Source organism: Microcaecilia unicolor, chromosome 1, assembly GCF_901765095.1.
Source record: "Microcaecilia unicolor chromosome 1, aMicUni1.1, whole genome shotgun sequence".
In the NCBI taxonomy this organism is placed as follows: domain Eukaryota; kingdom Metazoa; phylum Chordata; class Amphibia; order Gymnophiona; family Siphonopidae; genus Microcaecilia; species Microcaecilia unicolor.
The window spans coordinates 240,967,219-240,986,153 of record NC_044031.1 but is presented as its reverse complement, the minus strand read 5'-3'; the positions used below and the strand labels follow the sequence as shown (position 1 = coordinate 240,986,153).

At 44.1% G+C, this 18,935-nt stretch overlaps 1 protein-coding gene across 1 annotated transcript in view; it reads left to right on the top strand.

The window, feature by feature from the left end:
• The first annotated feature begins 639 nt into the window (after positions 1 to 639).
• Positions 640 to 18,935, top strand: part of LOC115471356 (oocyte zinc finger protein XlCOF6-like) — a 58,461-nt gene continuing 40,165 nt past the window's right edge. Inside the window, exons 1-4 of the mRNA XM_030205057.1 lie at positions 640 to 860; positions 6,470 to 6,596; positions 14,143 to 14,256; positions 16,986 to 17,099. Coding sequence (XP_030060917.1) covers positions 837 to 860; positions 6,470 to 6,596; positions 14,143 to 14,256; positions 16,986 to 17,099 — 379 coding nt within the window. The 5' untranslated portion in view covers positions 640 to 836. The remainder of the gene's footprint in view (positions 861 to 6,469; positions 6,597 to 14,142; positions 14,257 to 16,985; positions 17,100 to 18,935) is intronic.

Sequence of the window (18,935 nt, the reverse complement as noted above, 5' to 3'; positions counted from 1 at the left end):
TCAAATTGCAATGGACTACGTATTTACTGGTTTGCTAGCATGCATGGCTGCTTCTTTTTCTTTCCAACTCATTGGAAAGAATTATAGAAGGGGTTGGAAATACCTGCCTGTGTGCACGTCACGAGGCAAAATCACTCTGAGAATTTAATAGAACAGGATGGAATGGCATGTGTGAGAAACTGTTAAATGAAACTTCAACATGCCCTAAAATGCCCTACCCTTAAAAATACACACCTGCTACTGTTTCACCACCCACTATCCCCCACAGACACAACCCATGCAAGCAGTGTAAACAAGGACTAAATAATTCAGTCTTCTCTTTCAAAGATCACTCTTTAAATAAGCATGTAATTCTCTGCTCGCTGTAGTGGGGCAGAATATCTCTTGACTTTCCTTCCCTTTACAGCAGCCAGTGCTGGGAGTTCCAGAGTTATTAGATAGATTCAAGTGACAAGAACTACAATGGTATAGATGCAAAAGAACTGAATTAGTTCCCAGATCTGACCTGCTCCACTGTCTCTAGAGAACCACCTTAAGGAGGAGGGATATTCCAGGATGACCTCAGCAGGAGAGGAGGGGGTGAAGAACTTTGCGCATGCTCTGTAGTACTGTTTTCTCTTCCTCTAATATCTGCAGGGCTGCAGAGGACAGAAAAGGTTCAGAATTGGAAGCAGAAAAATTTGTGTTCTGCAACTGGACAACACTGTGACACCTGGGTTTCATTTCTGCAGAGGGAGAGAGGCGGGACTTTATCTGAGACCCACAGAAGTCTGCCCAGCCTCCCCCAGGAATTCATCCCAGCAGCTGCAGAATTCAGAGGGGGAAACAGGACAGAAATGACTGCTCTCGTTTCTGATCAGGCAAGAAATTATTTTCTCTTCCTTTATATACAGGGTGTTACCCTGTACAGCTCTTCCACCTTTCCTTTCTCTTTCTTTGTCTCTTTTGGAGGGAGCAGACAGTAACCTAGTGAGGGCCAGATGCACAATCTTACCTTGCTATTAACGTTTGCTTTACACTGGTTCTACCCAGTCTAAAGCAAACCTTTAGGTAACTAGAAATGCACAGAGGGGTTTTCCGCAGAAGCGAAGCCAGGTTGATGGCGCTGGGGGAGCGAAAGTGGTGTGAGAGCAGACTTCTGCCGGCGCACATTTTAAATGCAACACGACGAGAAAAAAATAGGCGCCAGCAGAACTCAGTTTGGGAGAGCAGCTGCTCCCCTGGCGCCCCACCTAGCTACGCCACTGGTTTTCCGTGGCTCTAACGTGTGCCGTTAGCAGCTACCGAGAACCCCATGCAAATGTAGTGTGTATTCCACGGGATGCATAGCTCCAGAGCAGCACTAATTTAACGAGCAAATTTTACGGGCTGCATTGGACAGGTCTAAATATCATATAAGGGGAAAAAAACTCCATATATGGTGTTTAGCCCTGACCAGTGCATCCCAGAATGCGCTGGGCAGTGCCTGGGTGCCGTCATTTTGTTTCGGGCAGGAAGGAGGAGCTGTTGCTCCTGCCCCCACCTCGTAAAGGTACAGGGAGGGAGGGTTGTGTGCCTGTGCAGGGGAGGGGAAGGGGTGTGAAACACTGGACCACCATGGAAAATTTTTAAAAAGAGGTTCCGGGGTCACGGGGGGGGGGGGGGGGGTCATGGTCTACTGGACCACCAGGGAAAGTTTAAAAAAAGATAGGGGGGGTCAGGGTCCACTGAACCATCACTGTAAATAAAAAAAAAAACAAAACAGTGGAGGTCCAGTGCATCAGAGCTGTCAAATGGATTTGACAGCAGTGTCAAATCCATTTGACAGCTCGAACTCACAAACAGTGAAGATGCACAAAGGGGGATCCATGCAGATCATTTGCATGCAATCCCCTTTGTGCATCACTGGCTTTTAGCGGTTGCTAAATTTTAATGAGGCAGCCGTATACGGCTGCCTTTGTGCATTGGGGCCTGAGTGTTGGAGTGATCTGGCTAATGGAAAGATTTCAGTTTGTGGGGTGTTGGGGTGGGGTTTTATGTTTGAGGAGGTTTTTCTTTTCTGTTGAAGGTAGGGTGCATGCGGCGAGAGCCTTATTAAGGATGGGTGTTGGGGGGGGGGGGCTGCTGGCTGGGACAGCCCTCTTGTCGGAACATACTATTGTCTTGGATTTTTCATCATTTTTCATATCTCAAGTGATGGTACTTAAGTTGGTTTATTGGAATGTAAATGGGGTGTCGTCGCCCATCAAACGGCAAAAGATTTTACAGGCCTTGAATCACCAAAGGGCGGACATTGCATTTTTACAAGAGACTCACCTATCCATGGTAGAGCACATGAAGTTTCGGCGCTGGTGGGTGGGTCAAATAATTGATTCTCCGGCAGTTCACAGCAAGGCCAGTCTCCTGGTCCTTGTTCGGAGGTGGTTGGATGTGGTGCTTCAGCAATCTTGGAGGGAAGCGAAGGGAAGATATTTTACTGATAAAGGCTTTGATCAATAAAAAAATCTATACTACTCTGTAACATATATGGCACCAATGTATATGAACAGAATTGGATATGAACTATCATTCAGAGAATGGCTGAATTGGCTGATCTGCCTATTATTATGGGAGGGGATTTTAACATGGTTCATGACCCTGCTTTAGATAGATCAAGAGGAACATTGCAAGATAGGGGAAATCCCTCTAAGGGTATCACGTTGATTTGTTCGAGTCTTGATCTCCTGGATGTATGGAGAACGCTATACCCCCTGGATCAGGACTATACGCATTTATCCCAAGCGCATGGTTCACAGTCCAGAATTGATTACTGGCTTCTTTCAAAGGCACTCTTCTCTTCCGTGATGGATGCGGGCATAGGATCATATAGTGTATCAGATCATGCTTAATATGGTGTTCCCTGGATTTGGGGGGATTGGGATGTGAACAGTATCATTGGCGATTTCCCCCACAGTTATATTGGGACTTGGCTTTTCGGGAGCACTTATTACACAAATGGGAGGAGTATCAAAAACAAAATGAAGGTCATGCTCAGCAACCGATACTCTTCTAGGAAGCAGCAAAGGCTGTGCTTAGAGGGGAGATTATAGCCTATTCTTCCTTTAAAAAGAAATCTAGGGATAGAGAAATTTGAGGCTAGAGAAACAAGTGGTACATGCTCGAAGGCAATACGGGGCACACCCGACATCACAACTAAAAAATTCCCTTCTGGCGCTTCAAACAATTCTCACTGAGTTTCTTCATGACAGGGCGGTGAAATCTATGAAATACTATAAATATCAGTTGTATTTACATGGGAACAAGTCAGGGAAACTATTATCTCATCTGCTTAAACAACCAGGGGGGTCTCACACCATATCTTAGATAGATAGGGGGGATGGAGTTCGGGTATGGACTGATCAGGAGATCGTAGAGGTTTTTCAGCAGTACTACCAAAAATTATATGCCAGTCCTTTAGAGAGGACTTTGGAGTGTGAAGTGTATTTAGATAGTTTAGATCTACCTTGTTTAGGGGAAGGAGATGTAAGTAAACGTAATGCTCCCATAGTAGAGGAGGAGGTAGCCCTGGCAGTGCAGCAGAGTGCCCTTTTAAAAGCGCCAGGCCCGGATGGGCTCCCAGCAGAATTTTACAAACTCTTATGCCCCTCCGTCATTCTTGCCTTGAGGTCTTTCTTTACTCAGATTGCAACATAGGGAGAACTCCCACAATCTCTTCAGTTGGCCAATATGATAGTACTGCTGAAACCAGGGAGGGATCCAGTTATAGGCCCATTTCACTTCTGAATGTAGAGACCAAATTGTTTGCTAAGATTTTGGCTAATCGTATGGCCCAGATACTTCCCACTTTGATAGCGGAACCTCAGATGGGGTTTGTTCGTGGTCGTACTATCACGCATAATCTACGCAAATTATTTATCTCCATGGAACATGTAGAAAAAATAGCTAGACCTTCTCTGCTGGTAAGTATCGATGCAGAGAAGGCATTTGATCGTGTTGATTGGGGGTTCCTTTTTACTACTTTGCATCGGTATGGGTTTAGGGGCTTTTTCCTGGATGCTGTTAATGCCCTATATTGAGCTCCAAAGGCACAGATACAAGTGAATGCGGTGACATCTTTGACATTTGGGATATATCGGGGCACTAGACAGGGTGTCCTCTTTCCCCAATGCTTTTTGTTTTGTCGTTAGACCCTTTGGTTCAGGAAATTATGAGTAATAGGGAGATTCAGGGGGTCCGAATAGGTTTGCATGAATTCAAACTTTCGGCTTTTGTGGATGACTTGCTGGTGCATATCGTTGAGCCCCAGGTTTCTCTATTGGCATTGATGGAGAGCTTTGAGGAGTATGGGGATTTCTCGGGTTTTAGGTTGAATCTAGAAAAATCATTAGCGTTGCTTACGATGTTGTCCATTTGAGAGACATGGAGTAGCCCTTTTCACTTGAAGTGGGAATCTAAATTCTTCCGATATGTAGGCATCCAGTTTCCTTTCAAAACATCTGTGCTTTATAATGCGAACATACCATTATTATTAGAACATACCAGAACAAGCTTAGCTAAGTGAACGCATTTCCCATTGTCGATTCCAGGAATAACATGTATAGAATGTACGTTTGGGAAGCTCGCCAGGTGCCCTTGGGCTGGATTGGCCGCTGTCATGGACAGGATGCTGGGCTCGATGGACCCTTGGTCTTTTCCCAGTGTGGCATTACTTATTCATGGGAGAATGCACCTTTTCAATATGGTTTTATTCCCCAAATGGTTGTACACTCTTCAATTGTTACCTATTAGAGATTTAAATGCATTACGGAAACTCTTATCTCGTATTTGTTGGGCAGGTCGAAAGCCGAAAATGACTTTTAAGCATTTGATTGGAGCATTGAAATATGGGGGATTGGGCCTTCCAGACCTCAGACTATATAACTATGCTTGTTTACTTCGCCATCTTGGAGATTGGGTACTTGGGGAGAGGAATTACACACCCAGGGAATATGAATTGGCCTATTACTCACCTTGGCATGTTAATTCACTTTTACATTGTGCGTCAGGGGAATTGCCACCTGGTTTACGCTGTTCGATGAGACAGGTGTGGCGTTATTTAGTACTGCTTCTGGATAAGCAGCCAGGGGTTTCTGATCATCTCCCAATTAGGGGAAATTTATGTTTTTCTCCGGGTCAAGATGGAGCTAGTTTTCAACGTTGGGCGATGAAGGGGGTTACGTTGATACAACATGTTATAGATGATAGGGGCAGGATGCTTTCTTGGAGTCTTTTACAGCTAAGAGGGATTGTCGAGCCTAAAGATTTTCTGGCTTTACTGCCAATTACAACATTATATTCACTCTTTGGATATGGCCGCTTTATCTCCTTCTTTGGGTAGTGCATTAGAGAACTTCTTTGATAAACTTAGAGATGGAGGATTGACAGTTTCAGCCCTCCACAGTGCCCTGCAAAAGTTTATACCGAAGAGGTCATTTGAGGAGCTTACTCAAAGATGGAGCCGGGACTTGGGGTTACCGACGGCCTCTCTTGATTAGCACCAATTGATTAAACGTATTCCTGAGGTCTTGGTGAGTGTTGAGATTCGGGAGTGTCAATTTCGCACAATACATAGGGCTTATTTTACACAAGAACAAAAGTTCAAAGCGGGGGGCATAGAAACACCAATATGTCAAAATTGCCAACAAGATAATTCATTTTTCCATACCTTTTGGAGCTGCCTGAAGGTAAAACAATTCTGGAGAGACATATCAGATTATCTGGGGAGGTTGTTAGAACGGGAACTGCCGTTATCCCCAGCAGGTTGATTGTTCGATCAGTATGAATTTTTTCGTACTCCCAACTGAACACAGGTCTTATTACTCCGTAAAGCAGAAGCTATGGGCAAACGGGTCATTTTAAGTGCCTGGGTGGGGGAGGAGGCCCCTTATTTTTGGACTTGGAGAAATCGTAAGCATGCGTTGATGCTTTTAGAAAAACGACAAGCTATCTGCTCCCCCAAGTGTATGAAGCTATTTTTAGCCATGTGGGATGTCTATATTCAATCCCTTCCGCACAGGGCCAGGTGCATGATCCTGAACTCTGCTTGAGGGTTCATCCCGTATCTTGTTTTCCTGGTGAACTGCCGGACTGTCTTGGCCTTATTGTGTTTTGATGGGTGTTGGGCTGGTCACTGGATTTGAGCCGCACAGGCCTCACTGCTGGATTCCGATTCAGGCCTCTTTTTTTAGGGGGGGGGGGGAGGGTTTAGGGAAAGGGATCTGATGTAAAAGATTGAAAACTGGATGATGGATCTCTTAATTCTGTTTTGAAGTTCCTACCTGCATTGTGTTACTTTGTTGGGACATGTGTGGGACTATGTAAATACTTCATCAATAAAATCGTTAAATCATATAATGCACTAGAGATCTGATCTCATTGACAGAGCTCATATAACAAAGTCTTATTAAACACAATGAAACTGTGGCTGACGGTAGCCTGTTTGTTGTTCTAGACACTGGTCACATTCAGGAATGTTGCTGCTTATTTCTTGGAAGTGGAATGGAACATTCTGGGGGAATGGCAGAAGGAGCTGTACAAGAAGGTCATCAAGGAGATTCATGGGATCCTCATGTCACGAGGTAAATATGTCTTCTCTGTCATCTAATACACAGGCCCATTAGGGAATCGTTTTAAAAATTCATAAGTTCCAGATACAATGGGCATCTGAAATTTAGAACCTGGCTTCTGATTCCATCCCATATCCAATAAGAGCTAGTGAAAGAAAATGCTGCTTTGTTCTGTAACATAAAATGTGAACCTTAAATTAGAGGCTTCTCACAAGACCAGCTGGAGTCTGTCTCCCTTTTCTATACAAAATATTTTTGCACAGAAGACAAGGGGGAGGATTTACCTCTCACATTTCTTCAGAGAGCTAAAAGAAATCTGTGTAAGGGCATGACATGTCAGCTGCACACTAGTCAACTATACTGTACAATGTGTAACCCCCTTTGGGTGGTAGCAGATGTCACCAAGAAGACTGACGTCTGCAGTGCCACCACCTGTCCTTCCAACTATCGCCCCACCTCCCTCCTCCCTTTCCTATCCAAGATACTTGAATGTGCTGTTCACCGCCGTTGTCTTGACTTTCTTTCATCTCAAGCTATTCTTGATCCACTTCAGTCTGGCTTTCGCCCTCTTCATTCAACTGAAACAGCGCTTGCTAAGGTCTCCAATGACCAGTTCCTGGCCAGATCCAAAGGTCTCTATTCTATCCTCATCCTTCTCGATCGATCTGCTATTTTTGACACTGTTGATCACAGTCTACTCCTTGATACTCTGTCCTCACTTGGATTTCAGGGCTCTGTTCTTTCCTGGTTTTCTTCTTATCTCTTCCATCGTACTTTTAGTGTATACTCTGGTGGATCCTTCTCCACTTCTATCCCACTATCAGTTGGTGTACCTCAGGGATCTGTCCTGGGACCTCTTCTTTTTTCCATCTATACTTTTACCCTTGGTACTCTGATGTCATCTCATGGTTTTCAATATCACCTTTACGCTGATGACTCCCAAATCTACTTCTCTACACCAGAAATCTCAGCAGGAATCCAGGCCAAAGTATCAGCCTGCCTGTCTGACATTGCTGCCTGGATGTCTCGCTGTCATCTGAAACTAAACATGACCAAGACTGAGCTTCTTATCCTTCCCCTAAACCAACCTCTCCTCTTCTCCCATTCTCTGTTTCTGTGGATAACATTCTCATCCTCCCTGTCTCATCAGCTCGTAAACTTGGTGTCATCCTTGACTCCTCTGTCTCCTTCTCTGCACATATTCAGCAGACTGCTAAAACCTGTCATTTCTTTTTTTTTTCCAAATATTTTTATTGCTTTTTCAATTTCAACAAAAAAAAAAAACAACATTTGCCAATTCTCAGACATAAGCTTTCACATACAATTCAAAACAGTTACAGATAAAGCAACCATGCCCCCCCCCCCCCATCCCTCCCGCACTATGGTGGTGACAAAAGCATTTCTCTCCTGTTCATATGGGAGCCATATCTTCTGAAACAAATTAACATGGCCTTTTCTAATTGCTGTCAACTTAGACATCTGGTATATATAATCTAATTTACGTGCCACCAGCTGCATGCCTGGTGTTTCGACCTGCTTCCAGGCCTTCGCTAACATAATTTTAGCTGCTACAAAACACTGGATCGCTAATTTATGCCAGTGTATCCTGACTTTCGAGGGCCGAAGGTGTAATAAGCAATATCCTGCCTGACTAGGGTATGTCACCTTAACCATTGTATGAACCATCTCCAGCACCTGTGCCCAATACACCTTGACTTTTGGACATTCCCACCAAATATGCATAAACGTCCCTCTTATCCCACAGCCTCTCCAACAGTCTGCAGACATGTGCGTGTAAATTCTCTGGAGTTTGTCCGGCGTGTAGTACCACCAGTACAGTATCTTATACCCATTTTCAATTAGGGGTTGTGCTATAGATGGCTTTAACAAATATCTATACACACTCCTCCAGCTCTCATCCGTAAAGCTAGTTTGGAGCACCGACTCCCATGTCCTCACATAATATTCCTGGGGAGTTGAGAGCAGCAGCAGGGCCCTATAAAGCCTAGTCACACCGCCCCTGCCCCCTCCCCCCCTGATCGCTCTCTTGAGCACTGTTTCAGCCAACTCTAGTTCTTCCCTCGCTCGTCTGTGTATATAATTTCTCAAACAATGATAGTATACCAGATCCTTCTCCTCCAATCCATACTCCACCTGCAGATCCTGGAATTCCCGTATTGTCCCCTTATCCCATATCTGATCTATTTTATGGAGTCCCTGCTTAGCCCATCTTTGATACACACTCTCTGATTTTCCCAGTGGGAATCCTGGAGCTCCACAGATAGCCATTTGTAGGAAATATTTCCTGTCTGGGAATGTCTGCGCTCGGATGTGGTACCAGGTGTGTAAGAGATGACTTATCCCCACCGAAGCCCGTCTAATAGCTGCCCAGAGGTCCTTCCCCGGGGCCCATAGTATAGCTCCTAAGTATCGGGTTCCTAGCCATGCTCTCTCCCAGTGTAACCATTTCTTATTATTTTCAGGGTACCATTCCGCTAGAATCCTCAACTGTGCAGCCTGATAATATAGATAGAAATTTGGTACACCCATGCCTCCCATGGCCGGGAGTTGGAACATCACCGACCTGCGCACCCTGGGCGGCCTCTTCCGCGAAATGTACGCAAACATTTTCCTATTTAATTGTTGGAAAAACGAGCGGGGAATTGGTATTGGAAGGGCCAAGAACAGGTATAGTAGTTTGGGGAGTATCATCATTTTTATTGCATGGACTCTGCCCATCCATGATATGTTTAGACCTTCCCATCTGTCTAACTCTTCAAATAACTCCTTTATCTTTCTGGGATAGTTTGCTTGAAACATTGTCTCTACCTGATTAGTAATTTGGATTCCCAAATATCTGATGGATTTCTCTGCCCAAACGAATGGGTGAGCCCTCTGTATTTGTTCTACCTCGCCTGGAGGCGTCGTGAGGTTTAAGATTTCTGACTTGTTTGCATTAATTTTAAAGCCTGACATGCGCCCATAGTGATCCATGAGCTCCATCGCCCGCTCCAGTGATTGTCTTGGGTGTGTAAGGGTTAGTAAGATATCGTCTGCAAACAGCATGATCTTGTGCTCACGTCTACCTCTGACCACTCCCCGTACCTCTTGATGGCGTCTAACCATCCTGGCTAGTGGCTCAATTGATAGTGCAAACAACAGTGGCGAGACCGCACACCCCTGTCGTGTACCTCTGCTCAAAGACAGCGGCTTGGTACGTGTACCATTTATCTTAATCATTGCCAGTGGGTTAGCGTGTAGCAGGCGAAGCCAAGTCAGAAATCTTCCGTCTAGTCCTATCTGTTTTAGGACCGCAAACAGAAATGGCCACTCTACTCGGTCAAACGCTTTCTCTGCATCCACCGAGAACACAATCACTGGAGCTTCATCATCCCTCGCTTGTTGAATAATATGGAGCAGACATCTAATATTGTCAAATGTCTGCCGTCCCTCGATAAAGCCCGCTTGGTCCTCATGCACCAAGCGTGGCATTACCCCCTGTAATCTCTTAGCCAGCACTTTAGTGAATATCTTATAATCAGTATTTAGGAGCGAAATCGGTCGGTACGATCCGCAATGAAGCGGGTCCTTACCAGGTTTTAAGATCAGTACTATCTCTGCCATTCTCCAAGAGTATGGTAGTTCTCTGGCCGTTTCTAGGGAGGTCACCACCCTCAGCAACACAGGGGCCAACCATTTGGCATACATTTTATAGAACCTGACAGGGAACCCATCTGGACCAGGGGCCTTGTTATTGGGTAGATCTGCGATTGCCCTTTCTATATCTTCTAGTGTCATAGGACCTGACAGTGTTTCCAGTTCCTCATAGGCCATTTTAGGTAGGTCAACATCCTTCAAATACTGAGCTATCTCATTCTCAGATGCTGTCTGTTCTGACTGATGCAACCTGGTGTAAAATTCCCAAAATATTTCCTGTATTTTTTCTGTTTGAGTGTGGTGTTCTCCCAGAGCATCCTTTATGCCAGTAATGACATTCCGTTGCGCACTCTTTTTAAGCTTAAAAGCGAGTAATCTGCTAGCCCTATTCCCAAACTCAAAGTATTCTTGCTGTGTTTGCTGCATTTGCGCTGCTATTTCTAACAACTGTAGTTCATTTAATTGCGCCCTAAGCTCGTGCAGCTCTGCCGCCTTTTTCTTATCTGCCGGGTCAGTTTTATGGGCTTTTTCCAGATCTGCTACTGCTCTCCTGAGAGTGGTTTCCCGCTCCGCCCTGATTTTATTACAGTGGGCCTGAAGTGATATCAGCTGTCCCCTAAGTACTGCTTTAAGCCCCTCCCATATGCTGATAGGCTGTACTTCCCCCGTGTCATTAAATTTAAGGTATTCTGTTATATAGTTTTCTATGGTACTTATATTTTGCGGGTCTAATAGGAGAGCTTCATTCATCCTCCATTGCCACTGTCTTTTAGGCGCGTTTGCTATCCTCATGGTTAGAACCACCGGGGAGTGATCTGACCAAGTTCTTGGTTCAATTTCCACATCACGCACTCTATCCCTTATTGCTTCCTCACCTAGCCAGTAGTCTATCCTAGAATATGAATGATATTTTGGTGAATAATATGTAAAGTCTTTTACTGGCCCATGCCTCTCTCTCCATAGGTCCTTTAGCCCCCATCTCATCATCCACCCCTTAAGGGCCACTCTATCCTTTTTGGCATAGGTCACCTTTCCCCCCGAATTATCTATCGCTGGGTCCATCGTGAGATTCAGGTCACCTCCCACCATAAGCTGTCCCTGTATGTGTTTTTGCATGAGTTCCTCTAGTTCCTCAAAAAATTCTCCCTGTCCCTCATTTGGAGCATATACACATACCAAGGTATAAAATATACTGTATAGGGATGCCACCACCAATACATATCTGCCTAATTTGTCCCTTATTGTTTTATGTATATACCACGGGTGAGCACCAGACATAGCCACCATCACCCCCCGCGTCTTTTTGCCATCTAGACTCGACGCATACTGTATTATTGGAAAGCTTTTATGCTTCATCAAGTGTTCATGGCTTCGCTTTAAGTGGGTTTCTTGAAGAAACACCACGTTTGCTTTCAGACGCAGCATCTCTCTGAACACCTGCCTTCTTTTCTGGGGGGTGTTTAGGCCTCGCACATTCATCGTCACATACGTGCATACCGACATGGCATTCTATTTTTTTCCCCACCTATATATCCACCACCTAGTGCTCTCCCTCCCCTCCTTTCCCCTCCCAACCCCCACTCCCGCCCCCCACATCTGTGTTTGACATGCCAATTTACCCAATATTGGCATGTCCATTAAAGAGGAAATCACGTCAATAACTCAGCAACCTTCAGCATACCATCACTCTGCACCACAGGGTTAGTTAACTTCAGTGTGAAACAACTCCAGTCTTTTGTTAACATCAATCATCCCATAGGGCTATAGTCAAATGGTCATCCCATGCTCGCCGATGGGGTCATCCGCTTATCTGATAGTTGGCGTCTGTCTCCCCCTTCCTTGGGACACTCGCTGCCATTTCGGCCTTTCTTTCCGTGGTTGACCTGCTTTCTGCGGAGCTGTAGTAGCCTCATCTGATCCATGAGCCGCCAAATAGTCTTGTGCTTCCTCAATCGACCCCACTCTGCATTGTTTGCCTTCTTTGTAAAACATCAAGGCGAACGGATGCTGCCATTTATATTTAATCCCTGCTTCTCTCAGTTGGTTTGTTAGGGGTTTGAGTTCGCTGCGCCGCTTCAGGGTGGTGGATGACAAATCATGATAAATTGCTATGGGATAGCTATCCCACTCGATCGGTTCAGCCGCCCTAGCTTTCCGCATCACCGCTTCTTTTGTTTTATAGTCTTTAAAGCAGGCCACTATGTCTTTTGGCGCATTATTTTTGTGACCGCCCAGCGCTCTATGTGCTCTCTCAATCTGTATGGATTCCGAGTCTAGTGGGCTATCCGGCTCCGAGAGCAATTGGGCCGCTATGCGTTGTACCACCACTTCGCAATTCACATAATCCGGTAGTTCGGGTACGCCCCGTACCCGAATGTTAGCTCGTCGGCTTCTATTCTCTAGGTCTTCTACTTTGTCTAGTAGGTATTGAGTCTCTGCCTTCTGGCCTTGCACACGTTGCTCTAGTGTCTGCAGCGTCTCCGCATTTTCTTCTAGGCCCGCCTCCAACTCCACCACGCGGCTGCCTAGTTCGGCCATTTCTCCCCGAAGCTCCGCACCTAAGGCAGCCATATCTTGGTGTACCTCTTTTAGGTCTTTTAAATCTGTGCGGATCTCCTGGAACCAGTTGCAGAGCTTTGCCCAGACTTCTTGTTGTGGTGCGTCCGCCACTCCGCCCTCTAGGAGAGCCGAGACTTCGTGGTCGGTCTTCTGACTCGCGCCATTTTCTTCCTGCTGCTGCATCGTCTTGGCGTCTTTGTGTTTAAACGCAAATGCCTGCAAATCAGCTGTTTTGGCGCTTCCAGGTGTCATCGTCCCCTGCGCTCCGCTTTCACACCGCTTTTCCTTCGGGGTTCGCCTTACAGCGTGGTGCAGATCGCGCCTATAATTAAAGCTTTGCGGTTGCTGGTTCGGGAGCTAACGTTTCAAGCCACCATTTGCAACGCTGACGTCACTTCCTCCAAAAACCTGTCATTTCTATCTCTATAATATCACCAGAATTCTCCCTTTCCTTTCTGAGCACACTACCAGAACCCTTATCCACACTCTTATCACCTCTCGCTTAGACTATTGCAACTTGCTTCTCACAGGTCTCCCACTTAGCCATCTCTCTCCTCTTCAATCTGTTTAAAATTCTGCTGCACGACTTATATTCTGCCAGTGTTACTATGCTCATATTAGCCCTCTCCTCACTTCATTGGCTCCCTATCCATTTCCGCATACAGTTCAAACTGCTCTTATTGACTTCTTATCTCTCCCTAAACTCCTCCCTGGGAACTCGGTTCACTGGGTAAATCTCTCTTATCTGCTCCCTTCTTCTCCACCGCTAACTCCAGACTCCGTTTCTTTTATCTTGCTGCACCTTATGCCTGGAATAAACTTCCTGAGCCAGTACGTCAAGCTCCATCTCTGGCTGTCTTCAAACCTAGGCTAAAAGTCCACCGTTTTGATGCTGCTTTTAATTCCTAACCCTTACTCACTTGTTCAGTACCCATATTTTATCATTTCCACCAATTTCCTTATCTCTTATTTGTCCTGCATGTCCTAATTGGATTGTAAGCTCTGTCGAGCAGGGACTGTCTCTTCAAGTGTACAGCGCTTCGTACATCTAGTAGTGCTATAGAAATGGTAAGTATTACCATCTAGGAGGGCCATGAAGAGAAATGTTTATACCATTTCTAAGCTTGAGTTAAGGTTAATCCTGTACCAAGGATTAATCTTAAATCAAGTGGCAGGCTGTAGCCACCTTTTGTCTCCAAGCTTTATCAGACAAATATTCAAACCTATCTATCTGTTTATATCTATCTATCTAGACACACAAAACAACACAACACACACACACCAAAACAGGAAACAAATTAAACTTTAATTTAAATGTTATTTTTCTATTTCTTATTGACAGGTTATTCAATTGTTAATCCTGATGTTATATTCAAGATTAAAAAAGAAGACGGGAAATATTTTGCACAAGACTGTGAATTGAAGGGAAAAGAAAACCTGAATGACCCCACCAAGAGTAAGCATCTACTTTAGATTTAAAGGTCTCTGCATTTTCAGATCACAGGAGATGAGTCATGGACACCAGACATTCAGGGGCCCTTTTACTAAGCTGTACAAACAGATTTAGCACATGCTAATCATTAGCACACGTTAAATCTGTTAGCACACCATAGTAAAAGGATTCCTTAGAGACTTAGGGGCCCTTTTACCAAACTGAGGTTAAAAGTGGCCTTTGCGCGCCCTCACTCAGGTCTTTCCTACATGCTAATGTCATTTTTTTGCTGGGTTAAAATGGCGAAATTTTGCTTTTTAAAAAAAATTAATGGACATGCTAATTTTTCCATTAGCACGTCAGCCCCTACCACCACCTATTATGTAGGCAATAAGAGCTTACGTGTTAAGCACATGGTAATCAGTTTGTAGCTACGCTAATCGATTAGCGTAGAACATGCCCACCCCCACCCCCAGTGCTGAAAAAGAATTTTGTTTTATCACGTGGGTATCAGGTGCACATGGCAAAATTACTGTGGGACATCTCAGCACGCCCTGCTGTAAGCCTTTTTTTTCAGTGGTAAGCACTCACTCTCACATTCTACATACAGTGGTGGAAATAAGTATTTGATCCCTTGCTGATTTTGTAAGTTTGCCCACTGACAAAGACATGAGCAGCCCATAATTGAAGGGTAGGTTATTGGTAACAGTGAGAGATAGCACATCACAAATTAAATCCGGAAAATCACATTGTGGAAAGTATATGAATTTATTTGCATTTTGCAGAGGGAAATAAGTATTTAATCCCTCTGGCAAACAAGACCTAATACTTGGTGGCAAAACCCTTGTTGGCAAGCACAGCGGTCAGACGTCTTCTGTAGTTGATGATGAGGTTTGCACACATGTCAGGAGGAATTTTGGTCCACTCCTCTTTGCAGATCATCTCTAAATCATTAAGAGTTCTGGGCTGTTGCTTGGCAACTCGCAGCTTCAGCTCCCTCCATAAGTTTTCAATGGGATTAAGGTCTGGTGACTGGCTAGGCCACTCCATGACCCTAATGTGCTTCTTCCTGAGCCACTCCTTTGTTGCCTTGGCTGTATGTTTTGGGTCATTGTCGTGCTGGAAGACCCAGCCACGACCCATTTTTAAGGCCCTGGCGGAGGGAAGGAGGTTGTCACTCAGAATTGTACGGTACATGGCCCCATCCATTCTCCCATTGATGCGGTGAAGTAGTCCTGTGCCCTTAGCAGAGAAACACCCCCAAAACATAACATTTCCACCTCCATGCTTGACAGTGGGGACGGTGTTCTTTGGGTCATAGGCAGCATTTCTCTTCCTCCAAACACGGCGAGTTGAGTTCATGCCAAAGAGCTCAATTTTTGTCTCATCTGACCACAGCACCTTCTCCCAATCACTCTCGGCATCATCCAGGTGTTCACTGGCAAACTTCAGACGGGCCGTCACATGTGCCTTCCGGAGCAGGGGGACCTTGCGGGCACTGCAGGATTGCAATCCGTTATGTCGTAATGTGTTACCAATGGTTTTCGTGGTGACAGTGGTCCCAGCTGCCTTGAGATCATTGACAAGTTCCCCCCTTGTAGTTGTAGGCTGATTTCTAACCTTCCTCATGATCAAGGATACCCCACGAGGTGAGATTTTGCGTGGAGCCTCAGATCTTTGTCGATTGACAGTCATTTTGTACTTCTTCCATTTTCTTACTATGGCACCAACAGTTGTCTCCTTCTCGCCCAGCGTCTTACTGATGGTTTTGTAGCCCATTCCAGCCTTGTGCAGGTGTATGATCTTGTCCCTGACATCCTTAGACAGCTCCTTGCTCTTGGCCATTTTGTAGAGGTTAGAGTCTGACTGATTCACTGAGTCTGTGGACAGGTGTCTTTCATACAGGTGACCATTGCCGACAGCTGTCTGTCATGCAGGTAACGAGTTGATTTGGAGCATCTACCTGGTCTGTAGGGGCCAGATCTCTTACTGGTTGGTGGGGGATCAAATACTTATTTCCCTCTGCAGAATGCAAATAAATTCATATACTTTCCACAATGTGATTTTCCGGATTTAATTTGTGATGTGCTATCTCTCACTGTTACCAATAACCTACCCTTCAATTATGGGCTGCTCATGTCTTTGTCAGTGGGCAAACTTACAAAATCAGCAAGGGATCAAATACTTATTTCCACCACTGTATAGTGCCTTAAGTTGTGCATGCTAATTTGGCCACATGGCCACATTGCGCATATAACTTAATTGATTAATCAGCGCTGATAATTGGTACTTAACCAATTAGCGGCACTAATTGGCTTTAAATAGAATCTACGTGCACAACTTTCTAGGCATACTCTAAAATGCGGTACCTGTAAATTCTAATGTGCGCAGTTGAAAAGGAGATGTGGGCGTTCCTAAAAACTATGCGTACTATTATGGAATACACCCGATCTGTGCCTAAGTTGGTGCAGGTATTTAGGCCTGGTTTTAGGTGGCCTAAATGGATGCACCTAAAATTCTAGGCGCATGAAGAGCACATGTATATATTCTACAAAGTATACCTAACTTTAGGCATAGTTTATAGAATCGCGCTAATTGCATGGTTTTACAGCACCGATTTTTAAGGTGCCATATATAGAATTTCCCCCTCAGTGCTTACTGCAGCTTTGAAAAAGGGATCCTTAAATTCTGATTTCTAATTTAATATTATCAGATCCTTGTTGAATCCTTCTAAACATGTTTTCTGATAACAGGCCTTCCGATTGTAACATCTGTATTCTCACTGAGTGTTAAACAAGAGGAAGATCTCCCCTTTGTGGATCATCCTGAATCGGAGACATCTGAACAGACTCACCCTTCTGTAACAAGTAAGTATAAAATTCCTCCTGCGCATTTTTACTAAGGTCAGGTGGGACCATTTAGGAAATCAGTGGTGGTGGGATAAGAGGCCGTCATCCTGTCTCCTCCTCCTGAAATGTAATGGGATTGAGAAATCGATTTTGTTTGAAAGAGATGGTGGAGAGGCTTCTCTGTTGTTGAGGGGAACACAGTTTATGAACATGGTACACCGACTTGTGTGTCAATTTTTTGTATTGCTGTTGAGGTGGTGCAAATCACAGTATATAATGCAGTTAAGCATAAACTTGCATACAGTGCAGCTCATTAAATTTTATCTCAGTCTGCATTAAAGTTAATGAGAGTTGACACAGACTACGGTGCTATACATTAATGGTAACATACATGAACATATGTTTAATGCACATCAGTGCTTGTGTTATTAGCACATTTCAGTACATTGATTCCTTAGTGTGTGCCCATGAGCATGACAAGGCTTCTTCTTTTAAACTATGGATGCTGAGCAAATTGAAAGGATGTATTCCAAGAGAAGATCTTAGATCAGTCATACAGAGTTTGGCAATTAGTGGCCTGGACTATTGCAATGCTTTATATTTGGGATTGCCAGCATCAGGTATAAAAGCTTGAGGGATTATACAAAATACTGTGGCATGACTAGTGTCTGGATGCTTATGATTTCAGCATATTACTCCAATTTTGAAACAGCTTCATTGATTACTGGTAAAAGAGAAAATTGTTTTGTTTTTTTTAAATTTTGCTGATAATACATAAAGCGTTAAAACAGGAGGCAGATCAGTGCCTTTCTATGGTACTGAAAATATATCATCCGAATTGTACATTGAGATCAAAGGGCACACAATGTCTCTCTGTTCCAGGTTTGAGGAAAATACATTTTGAGGAAACCAGACAAAGGGCATTTTCAGTTGCAGGTCCTATGATGTTGAACCAGCTTCCTTTGCTGATAGAGTGATGGCAGATACTGATACATTTAAAAGATAAGGGACATTTATTTGCTAAGGTATACAACAGTGTGATGTAGTTTAGGTAGATAAAAACAAAAAAGGTGGGAATATAAAAGCCAGGCTATCCAAAAATTGGAACCAAACCGAAATTAAAATAACCAGCGTTTATTCATTTCCAGACAAATGATAATAAAACAATTGCACATAAAAATTGATATACATGTAGATATACATGATGAAGTGAATTAGATAGAGTATGAGAGGCAGTTTTTATGTTGTTTTATGAGAGGCATTTTCAATATGACATCTAAATCCAACTTTGGACATTTTGCGCAAAAAATCTAAAAATCGAGCAGTGAAAATGGCCATTTTCAAAACAGGAGAATGTCTGTCTTTCTGTTTCAGAAATTGCCATTTACTAGATGTTGTTTTTTGTGCTCAGTTCATCTACCTTTTTGGATCATTTTCGAGAGAAAAAAAATGCCCAAGTGAAAAACACACAAAATCAAGCCATTGGTTGTAGGAGGAGCCAGCATTCTTAGTAGACTGGCCACACAGACATGCCAGCAGAGCAGTGGAGCACTCCAGTGGACTTCAAATAAATGCTCCCAGGTACACACCTCTCCATTACCCCCTTATATTGTATGACAAGCTCTCCAAAACCCACCAAAAACCTAGTTTTTCAAGTTAGCTTTGGCTGGGCTACTTCAAAATGATGTTTAATTCTGTGCCTCTTTTTTCCTTATCATGAGTGTTCCTTGTTGAGAGACTTATCATTACAGCTAATTGTTTTGGTTGATTGTTTTATTCGACTCTTGGTTGGATGTTATATTTTGGAGTTCCTTTCTGATAGTATTTTATGTCTGGTTTTATTGAACCTCTGCC